Below are 17334 nucleotides of genomic sequence, written 5' to 3' on the forward strand. Positions count from 1 at the left end.
ATTTACCTGTGGAACACCAAGTTTTTTACAGGCATCAAGGAAGTTTTCAACATTTCGTCTGCATTTTGCCATACTAAGTTTAGGCTGAAAAACAAATAGATTACAAATTCTGTTAGACAAAAAAGGATCATATTTACAAAGTCACAAATGCATATCCAAACCAATTCTAAATTTAATTAATTTATGCTGTACTTTAATATTTAACATATTAAGATGTAATTAAACACTAAGGACCTACTGATCTAACGATCTCCACCCTTGTAAGATTATCTAAGAGGTCTCATCAAGATGGCAAGGTTGCACCAACAAATTTACAAAGGCAAATTTTACCTTGAGAGCTGTATATCTTGCTACATAGAGTTCTGTATGTGGATTAGAGACACCTACATTGCAATATAATGCTAAGAAAAAGCCACAAAGATTTTGTATGACATCTCTGCATGCTGGTAAGTTTTTGATCATTGAGCCTTGAGTGTTTTAATACTCTTAAATTCAGAAAAGTATTAAAATAGTCACCATACTACAGTTTTTTTTTTCTCCTTTACCTGCAGCTCTCTAAAGCCATTCTCTTATTTAGGCCAGTAGGTAAAGCACTGCTTCTTCATACTGGGTGCCGCCATCTTGGTACGCATGTATTGTTGCATTCTGTGACAGAAGCCGTGTGCATTTGCAGAAAAGTGACATTACTGGCCTTTTGACAGCTATACCTTGCACAATAGAAAGGAGTCAAGTTGCATTTTTTATTTGTGGTTATACAGAGTTTTAAAATAACAAAATATAAAAAAAGAAATGCAGCCACTGCAAAAGTTGTGCACTTTAAACTGCCGTACATGATACAGTTTGGCCAGACAACAATATTATTGATCTGTGAATGTGCTAAATTTTTGTCACAGGGTACAAGAATAATTAAATTCCAAGATGGTGGCGCCTCAGTGTAAAGATGCAAAGCCTCACTAACAAGCAAATTGAAGGGTTAAAAAGAAAATGTATGGTTACCTGATAAATTTGTTTCTTTTAAGACACGATGAATCCACGGATCATCATCCTTACTTGTGGGATTACACCTCCTGGTCAGCAGGAGGAGGCAAAGAGCACCACAGCAGAGCTGATAAATAGGTCTCAAAAGAACAGGGCGGGCCGTGGACTTGTGTCTAAAAAGAAACAAATTTATCAGGTAAGCATACATTTTCTTTTCTTTTTAAAGACACAATGAGTCCACGGATCATCATCCTTACTTGTGGGATGCAATACCAAAGCTAGAGTACACGGATGATAAGGGAGGGACAAGACAGGGAAACTAAACAGAAGGCACCACTGCTTGAAGAACCTTTCTGCCAAAAGCAGCCTCAGCTGAGGCTCAAATTCATAAAATTTAGAAAAAAGTGTGAAGAGAAGATCAAGTTGCAGCCCTGCAAATCTGTTCTACAGAAGCTTCATTTTTGAATGCCCATGAGGAAGCAACAGCCCTAGTGGAATGAGCCGTAACTCTTTCAGGAGGCTGCTGTCCAGCAGTCTCATATGCAAAGTGGATGATACTCTTCAACCAAAAAGAAAGAGAGGTAGCCGTAGCTTTCTGATCCTTATGTTTTCCAGAGAAAATTACAAACAGAGAATAAGACTGATGAAAGTCTTTAGTTGCTTGTAAGTAAAACTTTAAAGCACGGACTACGTCCAAATTGTGCAGAAGACGTCCCTTCTGAGAAGAAGGATTAGGACACAAGGAAGGAACAGCAATCTCCTGATTAATGTTCCTGTCTGAAACAACCTAAGGAAGGAACCCTAGTTTAGTACGTAAAACTACCTTATCCGAATGAAAAATAAGGTAAGGCGAATTGTATTGCAACGCCGAAAGCTCAGACACTCTTCGAGCTGAAGAAATAGCAACAAGAAATAAAACTTTATATCTAAGGAATGCATAGGCTCAAACGGAGCCCCCTGAAGAACTTTAAGAACTAAATTCAGACTCCATGGAGGAGTAACTGGTTTGAACACAGGCCTGATCCTAACCAAGGCCTGACAAAAAGATTGAACATCTGGGACATCTGCGAGACGTTTTTGTGTAACAAAATAGATAAGGCAGAGATCTGACCCTTTAGGGAACTTGTCGATAAACCCTTCTCCAAACCTTCTTGGAGAAAACACAAAATTCTGGGAATCCTAACTCTACTCCATGAGTAGCCCTTGAATTCACACCAATAAAGATATTTACGCCATATCTTATGGTAAATCTTTCTAGTTACAGGCTTCTATGACCGAATCAGAAAAAACCCGCTTGGATAGGATTAAGTGTTCAATCTCCAAGCAGTCAGCTTCAGAGAAACTAGATTTGGGTGAAGGAAGGGTCCTTTAATAAGAAGATCCTTCCTCAATGGAAGTCTCCACGGTGGCAGGGATGACATGTCCACCAGATCGGCATACCAAATCCTGCGAGGCCCCGCAGGAGCAATGAGGATCACTGATGCCCTCTCCTGTTTGATTCGAGCAATGACCCGAGGAAGAAGAGCAAAAGGGGGAAATAGATATGCTAGGCTGAAGGACCAAGGAACTGCCAGAGCATCTATCACTTCCGTCTGGGGATCCCTGGACCTCGACCCATATCTCGGGAGCTTGGCATTCTGACGAGATGCCATGAGATCTAACTCCGGCCGACCCCATTTGAGAATCAGGCTGGAGAATACTTCCGGATGGAGTTCCCACTCTCCCGGATGAAAAGTCTGCCTGCTCAGAAAGTCCGCCTCCCAGTTGTCCACCCCTGGGATGTGGATCTCTGACAGATGGCAAGAATGGGCCTCCGCCACCGGATTATCTTTGCTACCTCGGTCGTCGCTAAGGAACTCCTCGTTCCTCCCTGATGATTGATGTAAGCCACTGTCGTTATGTTGTCCGACCGAAATCTGATGAACTTGGACGAAGCCAACTGAGGCCAGGCCAGAAGAGCATTGAAGATCGCTCTTAGTTCCAGGATGTTTATTGGAAGAACAGACTCTGCCTGAGTCCATACTCCCTGAGCCTTTAGGGAGCCCCAGACCGCTCCCCATCCTAAAAGGCTGGCGTCTGTTGTCACAATCACCCAGGAAGGTCTGCGAAAGCATGTCCCCTGGGATAGATGATCCAGAGACAACCACCATTGAAGAGAGTCCCTTGTCTCCTGTTCCAGGGTTAATCGAGGAGACAAATCTGTATAATCTCCATTCCACTGCCTGAGCATGTTTAACTGCAGAGGTCTGAGGTGAAACCGAGCAAACGGTATGATGTCCATTGCCGCCACCATCAGTCCGATTGCTTCCATGCACTGAGCCACTGACGGCCGAGAATTGGACTGAAGGGCTCAACAGGTATCTAGAATCCTTGATTTTCTGACCTCTGACAGAAAAATCCTCAGATATAGAATCGATTAGAGTTCCCAAGAAAGTTACCCTTGTCTTTGGAATTAAGGAACTCTTTTCCAGATTTACCTTCCAGTGAGTTCTCAGGAAGGATAGCACAATGTCGGTATGGGACCTTGCTTGTTGACAAGATGGCGTCTGGATTAGAATATCATCCTAATAAGGTGCCACCGCAATGCCCCGCGGTCTTAGAACCGCCAGCAGAGACCCCAGAACCTTTGTGAAAATTCTGGGTGCCGTGGCCAGACCGAAAGGAAGAGCCACGAACTGAAAGTGTTTGTCGAGAAAGGCAAACCTTAGGAACTTGTGATGATCTCTGTGGATAGGAACATGAATATATTCATCCTTTAAATCCACTGCAGTCATAAATTGACCCTCCTGGATCAATGGAAGAATGGAATGAATAGTTTACATCTTGAATGATGGAAGTCTGAGAAACTTGTTTAGACCCTTGAGGTCTAGGATAGGTCTGAAAGTTGCCTCCTTTTTGGGAACTACAAACAGATTTGAATAAAAACCCTGCCCGTGTTACTGTACAGGAACGGGATAAATTACTCCCAGGGAGGAGAGGTCTCTTACACAATGTAAGAACGCCTCTCTTTTTATCTGGTCTGCAGATAATCTTGAAAGAAGAAATCTTCCTCGGGGGACGGAAAAAAAAACTCCAGTTTGTATCCCTGAGACACTATTTCTATAGCCCAGGGATCCTGAACATCCCGCACCCAAGCATGAACGAAGAAAGAAAGTCTGCCCCCTACCAGATCCGGTCCCGGATCGGGGGCAAGCCCTACATGCTGACTTAGATTCAGCAGCAGGCTTCTTGGATTGCTTACCCTTGTTCCAAAACTAGTTGGGTCTCCAAGTAGGCTTAAATTGCGATTATAGTTTCCTTCTTGTTTAGAGGAGGAAGAGAAGGAATTGCCCTTGAAATTTCAAAAGGAACGAAAATTACTTTGTCGTCCTTTGTTTGCTTCTTTTATCTTGAGGAAGGAGATGACCCTTACCTCCCATGATATCAGAGATAATTTCCTTCAGTCCAGGCCCAAACAAGGTCTTTCCCTTGTAAGGAATTGCTAGAAGCTTAGACAGATAAGGTTCTGCAGGCTAGGATAGAAAACCCTGAACTCTTAGCTACCAATTTAGTAATTTGCAGAGAAGCATCCGTAATAAAAGCATTGGCTAATTTCAGAGCTTTAATCCTATCCTGGATCGCCTCTATAGAAGTCTCAATCTTAAGAGACTCGGACAGAGCAACAAACCAATAAGCTGCCGCACTGGTGACAGTAGCAATGCACGCAGTCGGCTGCAATAGCAGACCTTGGTGAACATAAATCTTTTTAAGTAGACCCTCCAACTTATTGTCCATGGGGTCTTTGAAAGCACAACTATCCTCAATAGGAATAGTAGTTCGTTTGGCCAAGGTGGAAATAGCCCCTTCTACCTTAGAAACCGTTTGCCAAGATTCCCTGACAGTGTCAGCTATAGGGAACATCTTCTTGAAAATAGGAGAAGGAGAGAAGGGAATACCTGGTCTCTCCCATTCCTTAGAAACAATCTCCAAAGCTTGCTTAGGAACTGGAAAAACATCTGAGTAAGAAGGAACTTCGAAATATCTGTCCAACGTACTCGATTTCTGAGGAGCAACCACTACCGTGGAATCACAGTCGTCTAAAGTCACCAAAACCTCCCTGAGTAACAGGCGGAGGTGTTCCAGTTTAAACCTGAAAGAGACAACCTCTGAATCAGTCAAAGGTAAGGAACTCCCTGAGTCTGAAATTTCACCTTCCGATAGAACCTCTATACCCTTCATCTCAGTTCCCTGGGAGGGTACATCCGAGATTGCCACCATAGCATCAGAAACCTCATTGACCACATGGTTGTCTTTCCTCTTACGTTTGCCTTGTAGCATAGGAAAAGCCAACAACGCATCAGAAATTGTGGAAGACATAACTGCAGCTATGTCTTAACGTAACTCCAGCAGGAGCTAGAGTAGAAGTACAAGGCACTGCTTGAGCGGGCGTTAAAGATTAGGACGCTTGGGGAGAAAGCTGCGGCATACTCTGCATCTCATCATTAGACTCCTGAGAAGCATCCGCCTTTGACAAATTTTGATCATGAAAAAAGTTCTCTCTATAGCTTAAAACCCTCTCAATACATGAGGGACAAAAAGAAACTGGTGGTTCCACATTGGCATCCAAACACATGGCGCAAGTAACATTCTGCACAGCTTCTAAATCCATATTAGAGAACAGACAATGTAATAAGAAAAAATAAAATAAAAAATTTTTGATTACAAAAAATTGTTACTTTAAATTTTAAAACAGAACTTTTTTACTGCATGTGAAAAAGAGTGTTGCAAAAAGTAATGCCAAATTTTAAAAGGAGAAATTATAAATCCTGAATGTATAACAGGATACTGTGCCTTTAAATACTAAATGCAACTATTTTTCTGTCTTAAGCAAAAACGCATCACATTTGATTGTAAAATAAAACGTTTTTACCCACAATCAGACACCTCTACGCCTCAGCAGCTCTGCTGAGGCGCCTACCTGCCGACCGGTCTCCCTGCAATGTACTTCAGTGGTGCAGAAAATCAAGTCTCGGAGCGCTAACAACCGCTTGCTTTCATGAAAAACCATGCGGTTATAGAGCAATGCGCAACGTCACTGTCCTGCAAGCGTAAGAACAGAGTTGTCCCACAACTAACACCGGAACATCTCCGGAGGTTATACAAGATGAAACTGCGCAGCGTCCTCTAAGGAAGTCTGAAGCGTGCAAAATCATAGCCCCGCCCATCGTGGGCGTTAACATCTACACAGCCCGACCGGCTTACTTTCAATAAAAAGAACTGATAGAGACCAGCTTTTACTCCCAGCCCCTGTGCCTGTACATAAGCTGCCGTAAAGAAAAACACCCTCCATACCTAGAGAGCCTTATTATGTCCCATGTCCAAGGCTCCATTTGCCTTATGTGTAATAAATGTATAAGTAAAGTGCCCACATTTCCTCTGAGTCTTTTTGATTGTTCCCCAGAATAAAAAGTCTGCACTTACCTTAATGCTGCAGGACAGCAGGACAGCCCAACAGGTTTAAGAGGTCCTCTCCCTCCTATAGTCCTGTGGAAAATGATAAGGCCTGAGTTAGAGTTTGCTTAGGCCATCAGGATAAGGGCAGCATAAATGTATGGGAGGCAAAGTCACAATTATGTGCCACCATTTCCCATTGCTTTAAAGCCACCAAGAGCTCTACTGAAGAGTGGGAGGGAAGGGAGGAGCTATTTATCAGCTCTGCTCTGGTGTGCTTTGCCTCCTCCTGCTGACCAGGAGGTGTAATCCCACAAGTAAGGATGATGATCCGTGGACTCATCGTGTCTTTAAAAAGAAATAAGAGAATTGTGGGGGGCGGAGCTAACAGCAGAGGAGAGCAGTCGCATCTGCCTTGTGCTCCAACAAGGGCCAATACATAAAATACCTAAAAACGCCAAGCTACTTTTTTTTGACAGATGCCCTCTATGCCCACGAACAGAGAGGGGTGGGTGCAGCCGTTCTACTTTTTGGGGCCAAATATCCCCTATAATCTACATATGTTGGCCCCGATCTCTGAGGCCTAGGTGATACCCAATACCCAAACGGTCAGCTCCTGGTGACTAGCCGAACGACTGCAGGCACTACACTTCACAGTTAAGACCGGGATTTACAGCAAAGTTCTACAGGTTAAGGAGCTCCAGAACCCTAAAAACCTATACAAACTACCGGCCGCTACTACCCCTCTATAAGACCAAACTTAGCTAACGCAATAACATGGAGGGCCTGCATGATTCGGCACGCTCGACGTCCACGTTGAAGAAAATTACATCTCTCCTGAAAGATATGTGCTCTCGCCTAGACCATCATCAAGAGAGTTGTTTAGCGAACCTTGCGGACTGAAGTCAGTTTACCCTCCTCCCTGCTCGCTAGCAGCTCATCGGGTAATCCGTGGGCTGGGCTCATACAGCAGAAAAAACGTGGACTCAATAAGGTCTCGAGGGAGAGACCATGGCCAGGAGTTGAGGTTCGTCATATCACATGCGCTGTAAACACTTTAGCAGAAACGGAGAAGAGGAAGAGGTTTGTGGAGAGGCATGCATATCCGAGAGTGGTCAGAGCATACCGGAGGAGATTGCCGAGCACTTTCCCACTACATAGGAAGGAGAGATATCATTGCTTCGTGCTCCATCACAGCTCCCACAGTACCTTGGAACGCTAGACAGGCCATGAAACCCTCTAGGATAGGGTTGACTCAAATCCCAAGGAGAGCCGGGGTGGGTTAACCTACGTATCCATGCCTGAGCGGTTCTCACCCTCTGTGCAGCAGTAAAGTTACCTGCTGGCAGGGAGGGGGAGCCAATATTTCAACGTCCTGAGGACTTTTCCCTGACAAATTTTGAGACACAGACGCATATCAGCACTATTATTGGAATTTTGGTCTTCAATGACGACATTGCTGTTTGATATTTAAGAAAAACATAATTTATGCTTACCTGATAAATTTATTTCTCTTGTGGTGTATCCAGTCCACGGATCATCCATTACTTGTGGGATATTCTCCTCCCCAACAGGGAGCTGCAAGAGGATCACCCACAGCAGAGCTGTCTATATAGCTCCTCCCCCAACTGCCACTCCCCAGTCATTCGACCGAAGACAAGCAAGAGAAAGGAGAAACTATAGGGTGCAGTGGTGACTGTAGTTTAAAAATAAAAAATACCTGCCTTGAAATGACAGGGCGGGCCGTGGACTGGATACACCACAAGATAAATAAATTTATCAGGTAAGCATAAATTATGTTTTCTCTTGTAAGGTGTATCCAGTCCACGGATCATCCATTACTTGTGGGATACCAATACAAAAGCTATAGGACACGGATGAAGGGAGGGACAAGGCAGGCGCTTAAACGGAAGGCACCATTGCCTGTAAGACCTTTCTCCCAAAAATAGCCTCCGAAGAAGCAAAAGTATCAAATTTGTAGAATTTTGAAAAAGTATGAAGCGAAGACCAAGTCGCCGCCTTACAAATCTGTTCAACAGAAGCCTCATTCTTAAAAGCCCATGTGGAAGCTAACGCTCTAGTAGAATGAGCCGTAATTCTTTCAGGAGGCTGCTGGCCAGCAGTCTCATAAGCTAAGCGGATTATACTTCTTAGCCAAAAAGAGAGAGAAGTTGCCGAAGCCTTTTGGCCTCTCCTCTGTCCAGAGTAGACAACAAACAATGCAGATGTTTGACGAAAATCTTTAGTAGCTTGTAGATAAAACTTTAAAGCACGAACCACGTCAAGATTGTGTAATAAACATTCCTTCTTCGAAGAAGGATTAGGACACAGTGACGGAACAACAATCTCCTGATTGATATTCTTATTAGATACCACCTTAGGTAGAAAACCAGGTTTGGTACGTAACACTACCTTATCTGCATGGAAAATGAGATAAGGGGAATCACATTGTAAAGCAGATAACTCCGAAACTCTTCGAGCTGAGGAGATAGCTACTAAAAACAGAACTTTCCAAGATAAGAGCTTAATATCTATGGAATGCAAAGGTTCAAATGGAACCCCTTGAAGAACTAAATTTAAACTCCATGGTGGAGCAACAGGTTTAAACACAGGCTTGATTCTAACCAGAGCCTGACAAAACGCCTGAACATCTGGAACCTCAGCCAGACGTTTGTGCAAAAGGATAGACAGAGCAGAAATCTGTCCCTTTAAGGAACTAGCTGATAAGCCCTTCTCCAATTCTTCTTGGAGAAAGGATAATATCCTAGGAATCCTGACTTTACTCCATGAGTAACCCTTGGATTCACACCAATGAAGATATTTACACCATATCTTATGATAGATTTTCCTGGTGACAGGCTTTCGCGCCTGTATTAAGGTATCAATGACCGACTCGGAGAAACCACGCTTTGACAAAATCAAGCGTTCAATCTCCAAGCAGTCAGACGCAGAGAAATCAGATTTGGATGGTTGAAAGGACCCTGAAGTAGAACGTCCTGTCTCAGCGGCAGAGTCCATGGTGGAAAGGATGACATGTCCACCAGATCTGCATACCAAGTCCTGTGTGGCCACGCAGGTGCTATCAAAATCACTGAAGCTCTCTTCTGCTTGATCTTGGCAATCAGACGAGGGAGCAGAGGAAACGGTGGAAACACATAAGCCAGGTTGAAGGACCAAGGCGCTGCTAGAGCATCTATCAGTGCTGCCTTGGGATCCCTGGACCTGGATCCGTAACAAGGAAGCTTGGCATTTTGACGAGACGCCATGAGATCCAGTTCTGGTTTGCCCCAAAGTTGAATCAACTGTGCCAACACCTCCGGATGGAGCTCCCACTCCCCCGGATGAAAAGTTTGTCGACTTAGAAAATCCGCCTCCCAGTTCTCTACTCCTGGGATATGGATAGCTGATAGATGGCAAGAGTGAATCTCTGCCCATAGAATTATCTTTGAAACCTCCAACATTGCTAGGGAACTCCTTGTTCCCCCTTGATGGTTGATGTAAGCTACAGTCGTGATGTTGTCCGACTGAAATCTGATGAACCTGACCGCAGCTAGCAGAGGCCAAGCCTGAAGAGCATTGAATATCGCTCTTAGTTCCAGAATGTTTATCGGAAGGAGTGCCTCCTCCGGAGTCCACAATCCCTGAGCCTTCAGGGAGTTCCAGACTGCACCCCAGCCCAGAAGGCTGGAATCTGTTGTAACTATTGTCCAATCTGGCCTGCGGAAGGTCATACCTTTGGACAGATGGACCCGAGATAGCCACCAGAGAAGAGAATCCCTGGTCTCTTGATCCAGATTTAGTAGAAGGGACAAATCTGTGTAATCCCCATTCCACTGACCGAGCATGCAGAGTTGCAGCGGTCTGAGATGTAGACGGGTAAATGGCACTATGTCCATTGCCGCTACCATTAAGCCGATTACTTCCATACACTGAGCCACTGAAGGGCGAGAAGTAGAATAAAGAACACGGCAGGAATTTAGAAGTTTTGACAACCTGGCCTCTGTCAGGTAAATCTTCATTTCTACAGAATCTATCAGAGTTCCCATGAAGGAAACTCTTGTGAGAGGGGACAGAGAACTCTTTTCTTCGTTCACTTTCCACCCATGAGACCTCAAATGCCAGAACAATGTCCGTATGTGACTCGGCAATTTGAAAATTCGACGCCTGTATCAGAATGTCGTCTAGGTAAGGGGCTACTGCTATACCCCGCGGCCTTAGGACCACCAGAAGTGACCCCAGAACCTTTGTAAAGATTATTGGTGCCGTAGCTAACCCGAAGGCGAACCTGAGAAACCGATGATGATCTCTGTGTATCGGAATGTGAAGATAAGCATCCTTTAAGTCCACGGTAGTCATATATTGACCCTACTGGATCATAGGTAGGATGGTTCGAATAGTCTCCATTTTGAAGGATGGGACCTTGAGAAATTTGTTTAGGCTCTTGAGATCTAAGATTGGTCTGAAGGTTCCCTCTTTCTTGGGAACCACAAACAGATTTGAATAGAATCCTTGCCCCCTGTTCCTCCCTTGGAACTGGGTGGATCACTCCCATAACTAGGAGGTCTTGAACACAATGTAAGAATGCCTCTCTCTTTATCTGGTTTGCAGATAATTGTGAGAGGTGAAATCTTCCTTTTGGGGAAGAAGCTTTGTAGTCCAGAAGATACCCCTGGGACACAATTTCCAACACCCAGGGATCCTGGACATATCTTGCCCAAGCCTGGGCGAAGAGAGAAAGTCTGCCCCCCTACTAGATCCGTTACCGGATCAGGGGCTAATCCTTCATGCTGTCTTAGAGGCAGCAGCAGGCTTTTTGGCATGCCTTCCTTTGTTCCAAGCCTGGTCAGGTCTCGAGACCGGCTTGGACTGGGCAAAATTTCCCTCTTGTTTAGTATTAGAGGAAGTTGATGCTGCGCAAGTCTTAAAGTTTCGAAAGGCACAAAAATTTGTCTGATTGGTCCTTAATTTGTTGGCCCTATCCTGAGGAAGGGCGTGACCTTTTCCTCCAGTAATATCAGAAATGATCTCCTTCAGTTCGGGCCCGAATAGGGCCTGTCCCTTGAAGGGAATATTGAGAAGCTTAGACTTTGAAGTAACGTCAGCTGACCAGGATTTAAGCCATAAAGCCCTACGCGCTTGAATAGCAAAACCTGAGTTCTTAGTAGTTAGTTTGGTTAAATGAACAACGGCGTCAGAAACAAATGATTTGGCTAGCTTAAGAGCTTTAAGCTTGTCAAGTATATCATCCAATGGGGTTTCTACCTGTAGAGCCTCTTCCAGAGACTCAAACCAGAAGGCCGCAGCAGCAGTGACAGGGGCAATGCATGCAAGAGGCTGGAGAATAAAACCCTGTTGAATAAACATTTTATTAAGGTAACCCTCTAACTTTTTATCCATTGGATCTAGGAAAGCATAACTGTCCTCGACTGGGATAGTTGTACGCTTTGCTAGGGTAGAGACTGCTCCCTCCACCTTAGGGACCATTTGCCATAAGTCCGTGTAGCGGCATCTATGGGAAACATCTTTTTAAAAACAGGAGGGGGAGAGAACGGTACACCTGGTCTATCCCATTCCTTAGTAATAATTTCTGAAAACCTCTTAGGTATTGGAAAAACATCAGTGTAAACAGGCACTGCATAGTATTTATCCAATCTACACAATTTCGCTGGGACCATAATGGTGTCACAGTCATTCAGAGCAGCTAAAACCTCCCTGAGCAACACGCGGAGGTGTTCAAGCTTAAATTTAAATGTAGACATATCAGAATCAAATTGAATTATCTTCCCTGCGTCAGAAAAATCACCCACAGATAGAAGCTCATACGACGACTTTGGAAGGCACAAAAACCCTTTAGAGAGGTCCTATATGTTCAGTGGACTCCTTCAGGGAAGCTGGAAGTCTCAAGCTGCAAAAACTACTGCACGATTTAGGCCTGAAATTAGGCCCCTCCCAACCTGTACTCACAGTGAGAGGGCCATAAAAAACTATCCCTAGGCAAAATCTAGTCAGCCATGTGGAAAAACTGGGCCCCAGAATAAAGTTTTAGTAATAAACGTTTATATACATCAAGCAAACGTTATATCTATTCAGTAATGAGAGTAAATGACAAAAATATTACCCTTTACAGCAAGCATGATACCAGTCGTTATTAAATCACTGTAATCAGGCTTACCTTAAATAAATCAGGTACTGTCAGCATTTTCTAGCTTATCCTCTCTCTAGAAATTTTTTTAACTGCACATACCTCAGAGCAGGAGACCCTGCACGCCATTCCCCCAGCTGAAGTTACTCATCTCTTCAGTTATGTGTGAGAACAGCAGTGGATCTTAGTTACAAACTGCTAAGATCATCAAAAACCTCAGGCAGACTCTTCTTCAACTTTCTGCCTGAGGCTAAAATAGTACAACTCCGGTACCATTTGAAAATAATAAACTTTTGATTGAAGATAATCTACATTAATGCACCACATCTCTCTAGCAACTACCCATGTCGAGAGCTGCAAGAGAATGACTGGGGAGTGGCAGATGGGGGAGGAGCTATATAGACAGCTCTGCTGTGGGTGATCCTCTTGCAGCTCCCTGTTGGGGAGGAGAATATCCCACAAGTAATGGATGATCCGTGGACTGCATACACCTTACAAGAGAAATGTTGTTTCTTGATATATGTTCTGAAGGATTAGGAAGTGTTATATCTGTATTATTTTTATCCTGAATTTCTCTAAATCTTCATTATGCTTGTGGTACTTTGGTAGGTATAGATGACCTATCACACAGTATGGTATACTGAGACACATTATGCAGCTTAATATAAGAGTTTTGCTCACTAGAGCTGCTTAAGTGTTCCCAAGATGTATGTATTTTATAAACAGTCATAAATACCAGTATGTCATGCAATGGCACATTATATTATAATATGTTATATAGACTAGACACAAATATTGATTTTGGCATCCACTCACCTAAATGTTATGCTCTCTGTGCCTTTAGATACCCGATATACCTAAAGATCTTTGGTACCTTCTATACTCTCCTTTTATTGAGGGCATCTATACCCCTCAATGCTTCTGTATAACTTCTAAAATTGTTCTACTTTTTATTTAGAGACAGTTAAGGTACAATATACTACTCATTAATTTCAGTCACTGGTGGCCATTCTGTCGGCGGCTGAGGCACTAGGACCTACCTTGCACTAGTTAGATTTGAGTATTCTCACACATACAGAGATTATATTATGCCATTGTATATATCAAGTATATGCTTGCTCCGTCTGAAAGAGGTAAAATGTACCGTATACCTGTTGTTTTTCCAGAAAGTTATTTTACAGTATTTTTATCAGTAGCAGCCACACCCCACCTATTCCCTATTTGGTTTATTTCTTGCTAGCTTATGTACCATAAATGTAAGTCACATTCTGTCAACAGAAATTTGCACAGCTTGTCTAGAACATGTAAATTTCATAATGTCAGGATTACTTGCATACTCTGGATGTAAGTTGACAATTGATATTACAACCTGAAACTTTCCTATACGGTTTCACTGTTTATGTGTTGTATAAGTGACTAGTAACTAGGATAAACTATACACCAGGCACCCATTTCAGAGATTGAGTATTCCTGCATATACTGTGGCTAATGTACTGGTAGAACCCTAGATACCATTAAACCCAGTAGAGAGTTCGCCCTCCCGGTTCACCCTCTACCATATTTTAATTGATTGAGCGGTGCTTACCTGCTGAATTACAAAAATTCAACATTACTATTATTATTACATTGTTGTTTTCCCACCTTGTACTATGAAATAGGCCAGTTCTGGACCTTACAAGATCTTACGCTTATGTTTTTCCTATATCCGTTGTCCTCTTGGGACCAGTAAAATAGCTACGACCACAAGCTAATTCCTATCTTAAAAAAAAAAAATTAGGTTATAAGACAATACTGACAGACGGCTATTTGTATAACCACATATTTTGCAGGTCATCTGATTTCGCCTGTCTACCGTAACTTTATTTATGTACAATTCTTGTCAGTTTGGTTAATATCTGTTCATATGCTTAACCTCAATAAAAATCTATGTGAAAGAAAATAAGAGAATTGCTTTGAAGAGAGCTTTAGGCCCAGAAGGAAAAACAATAGCATAGTGAGTGGTAACCTTGCCACTATAGATGTACTCACCAGTTTAATGTCCCTTTAAAAGGCACATTAAACACTTTGAGATGTTAATATAAAATGATATATCGTATTTATAAGAAGAAACTCTGCAATATACTTTCATTATTTATTATGTTCCCTTTTCCTATAATTCCATTCTGAAATTGTGAGCTTTTCTGTTCCTGTTTTAAATGGAAGTGCAGAACACTGTTATATTTTTAACACAGCCATTGGCTGCAAACTCCAGTGACCTATTTATAACTGTCCCTAATTGGCCACCACAGAGAAGGTAACCTAAGTTACAATTTGGCAGCTCATTGTTTTATAGACACTAAAACTTTACACTTATTTTGTCAATATTTAAACAGCTAATACAACTTTAAAAAGCATATCTACATATTATTTCCAGACTAATCTTTTCTTTCAATGCATCATTCTAGCTAGCATTTAGTTAGTGCTTAATTTCCCTTTAAGGTTTTCTTTGTTGCTGCATTACTACACCCCAGGTCCAATCTGGACTTGTTAATGGAGTAGGCAATAGTAGCTGCTCTATTTTTGTTGCCAATATTTACATTGTTTTGCAATGTTATGTTATCTTTTAACCCCTATGTATAATTAGGCATTTTATATAATCTCATAACATTTTATTTTCCTTTTATAATCTTACAGAAACTGCTTAACACCAGAAAAAGAAGTTAAAGTGAAGGTAAACTTTGATGAATGAAAGCCCATTTTTAAAATACTATTAAAAACAGGGGCACTTTCATTCATCAAAGTTTACAAAGCAGCCGTTTTGATTAAAAACTTACCTCTCTTCTTTGCACAGCCGGAGCAGCTTCCCCCTCCTGGAAATCCTCTCTTCACACGTCAGCAATGACTAATCCAGGAAGACGGATTAGTCATGGCTGACGTGTGAAGAGAGGAAATCCATGTGGGGGAAACTGCTCTGGCTTTGAAAAGAAAAAAAGGTAAGTTTTTAATCAAAATGGCTACTTTGTAAACTTTGATGAATGAAAGTGCCCATGTTTTTAATAGTATTTTTAAAAAAACGGGCTTTCATTCATCAAAGTTTACCTTCACTTTAAGTATACAAAAATGGTAAATCGTCTAAAAATATATTTAATTGTAGGTTAAAAATACATGCAATATTAGCATCTAGTTACACATTTCCTTTCTTAATTAAAAAGTTCTATTTGATGTCTTGCAGCGAGCAATAAGGTCAATCTGCAAATAAAAAATATGCAAAAAAAAAAAACACACTTCTTACCACAGCTGGTGAAGGAACATGGATGCTGCCAACAGAGCGAGGCCGTATATGATTGGCAAGATGACATAAAACCACACCATCCATTAATGCTGCACCAATATCTTCCGGTAAAATAACTTTAAGTCTGGTTTCAAGATTCTGATGGAAGAAATTATTTTGGTGACTTCATGTCCAGTTATATAAATAGTGATAATAAATTATAGGAAAAACATATAGTGATATCATCATATTGGCATAGAAATGGAAGTGTACACAAACTGCTGCAAAAACAGACTAAACAGGGAGGCAGGGACTGCAGATAGGATTGTGATAAACATAAAAGGCATAATGAGGTGCTTTTTACCAATGAGGTTAGAATTCTTATTAATTGTCAACCAGTTAGATATCATTTTAAAACCCTGTTTGTTATATTTAATATATCTTTATTATAAACTGTATTTGTATTTTAAACTGTAATGTATATTTCAGCACACAGACTTATTGCCTTCAGAAACAGTTGAATGCTCATTTTACTTTACTGACCGGCTACACCTCTTCTCTCTGTGGGTGGCACAGCCAGCCAGACACCATACCACCTGCTTGATCCAATCAAAGCAGATACATTTCCAAATCTGTGCTTACCTACATACTGCTTAAGTCTAGGTAAGTGCACAATCTGTAGAGATTTCATGTGGTGGGTGGCACTGTATCTGATTAACGGTACCACTACCCATGTCAAAGAAGAAGAAAGAAAAAAAACAGCCTTTACTGAGGGAAAGCTGGTCAGTTAGGTAAATATGCACCTATGGGAATACAAAACTAATTTTGGGCTCCATGTATGAAGCAGCGTAAGCTGCTCCGGAGCTCATGCGAGTCTGCTTCCCGCAATTTGCTTCTGTAATCTTTTGTACACAAACGAAAAAAGTTGCAATAGCACTACACATATTCAAAGGGATGCCCTATTCTCGAAATGTACTGGGGCTAGAGTGCTTGTGCAGCAAAAATAGCAATTGCAAAATAATGTCTAGGAGAAAAAGTCTGTTAGGCAAGGAAAGGATTACACTTTCTAGCACTTCTGTCTCCCTATAGTAAGAACTGTACTTGTCCAGAAGGCAATTGCTTGTACAGAATTAAAACATAACTTTTATTAACACCATATGTTAAAGAAAACAAAAAAACACACTGAAAAGTTTAAAAACACGTGGAGGATTCAAAATTCTAATATAATAGAATAATATCTATCCAAATAATATTTTTAGGCTGTTGTGCATGTATGTTGTGTATAAGGTGTTACCAAATGGTTGTAAGACTCCAGGAATCAAATAAAAGAGGTATCATCAACTATCAGAGAATTAAACTGAGCAAAAAAACTCACTTATGTATATTCTGTTCGGTATTGTGTAATGAAATCACTATTTCCAGAGCGATTAACTCAGAGTTATTAATTTAAATATTTATATTACCACACACTAGATATTAGGAGATTTACATAGAGATAATCTTAATAGTATATGCTTATCATAGAGCTGAACTT

The 17334-nt window shown here is 41.8% G+C and overlaps 1 protein-coding gene across 1 annotated transcript in view; it reads right to left on the minus strand.

Moving 5' to 3' along the window:
• The window catches only part of LRCH2 (leucine rich repeats and calponin homology domain containing 2), a 600694-nt gene that overhangs the window by 37578 nt on the left and 545782 nt on the right, over positions 1–17334 (minus strand). Inside the window, exons 19-20 of the mRNA XM_053700216.1 lie at positions 15822–15959; positions 7–84 (exon numbers count right to left, since the gene is read on the minus strand). Coding sequence (XP_053556191.1) covers positions 7–84; positions 15822–15959 — 216 coding nt within the window. The remainder of the gene's footprint in view (positions 1–6; positions 85–15821; positions 15960–17334) is intronic.

The sequence above is a fragment of the Bombina bombina genome, chromosome 1 (assembly GCF_027579735.1).
Source record: "Bombina bombina isolate aBomBom1 chromosome 1, aBomBom1.pri, whole genome shotgun sequence".
Lineage (NCBI taxonomy): Eukaryota > Metazoa > Chordata > Amphibia > Anura > Bombinatoridae > Bombina > Bombina bombina.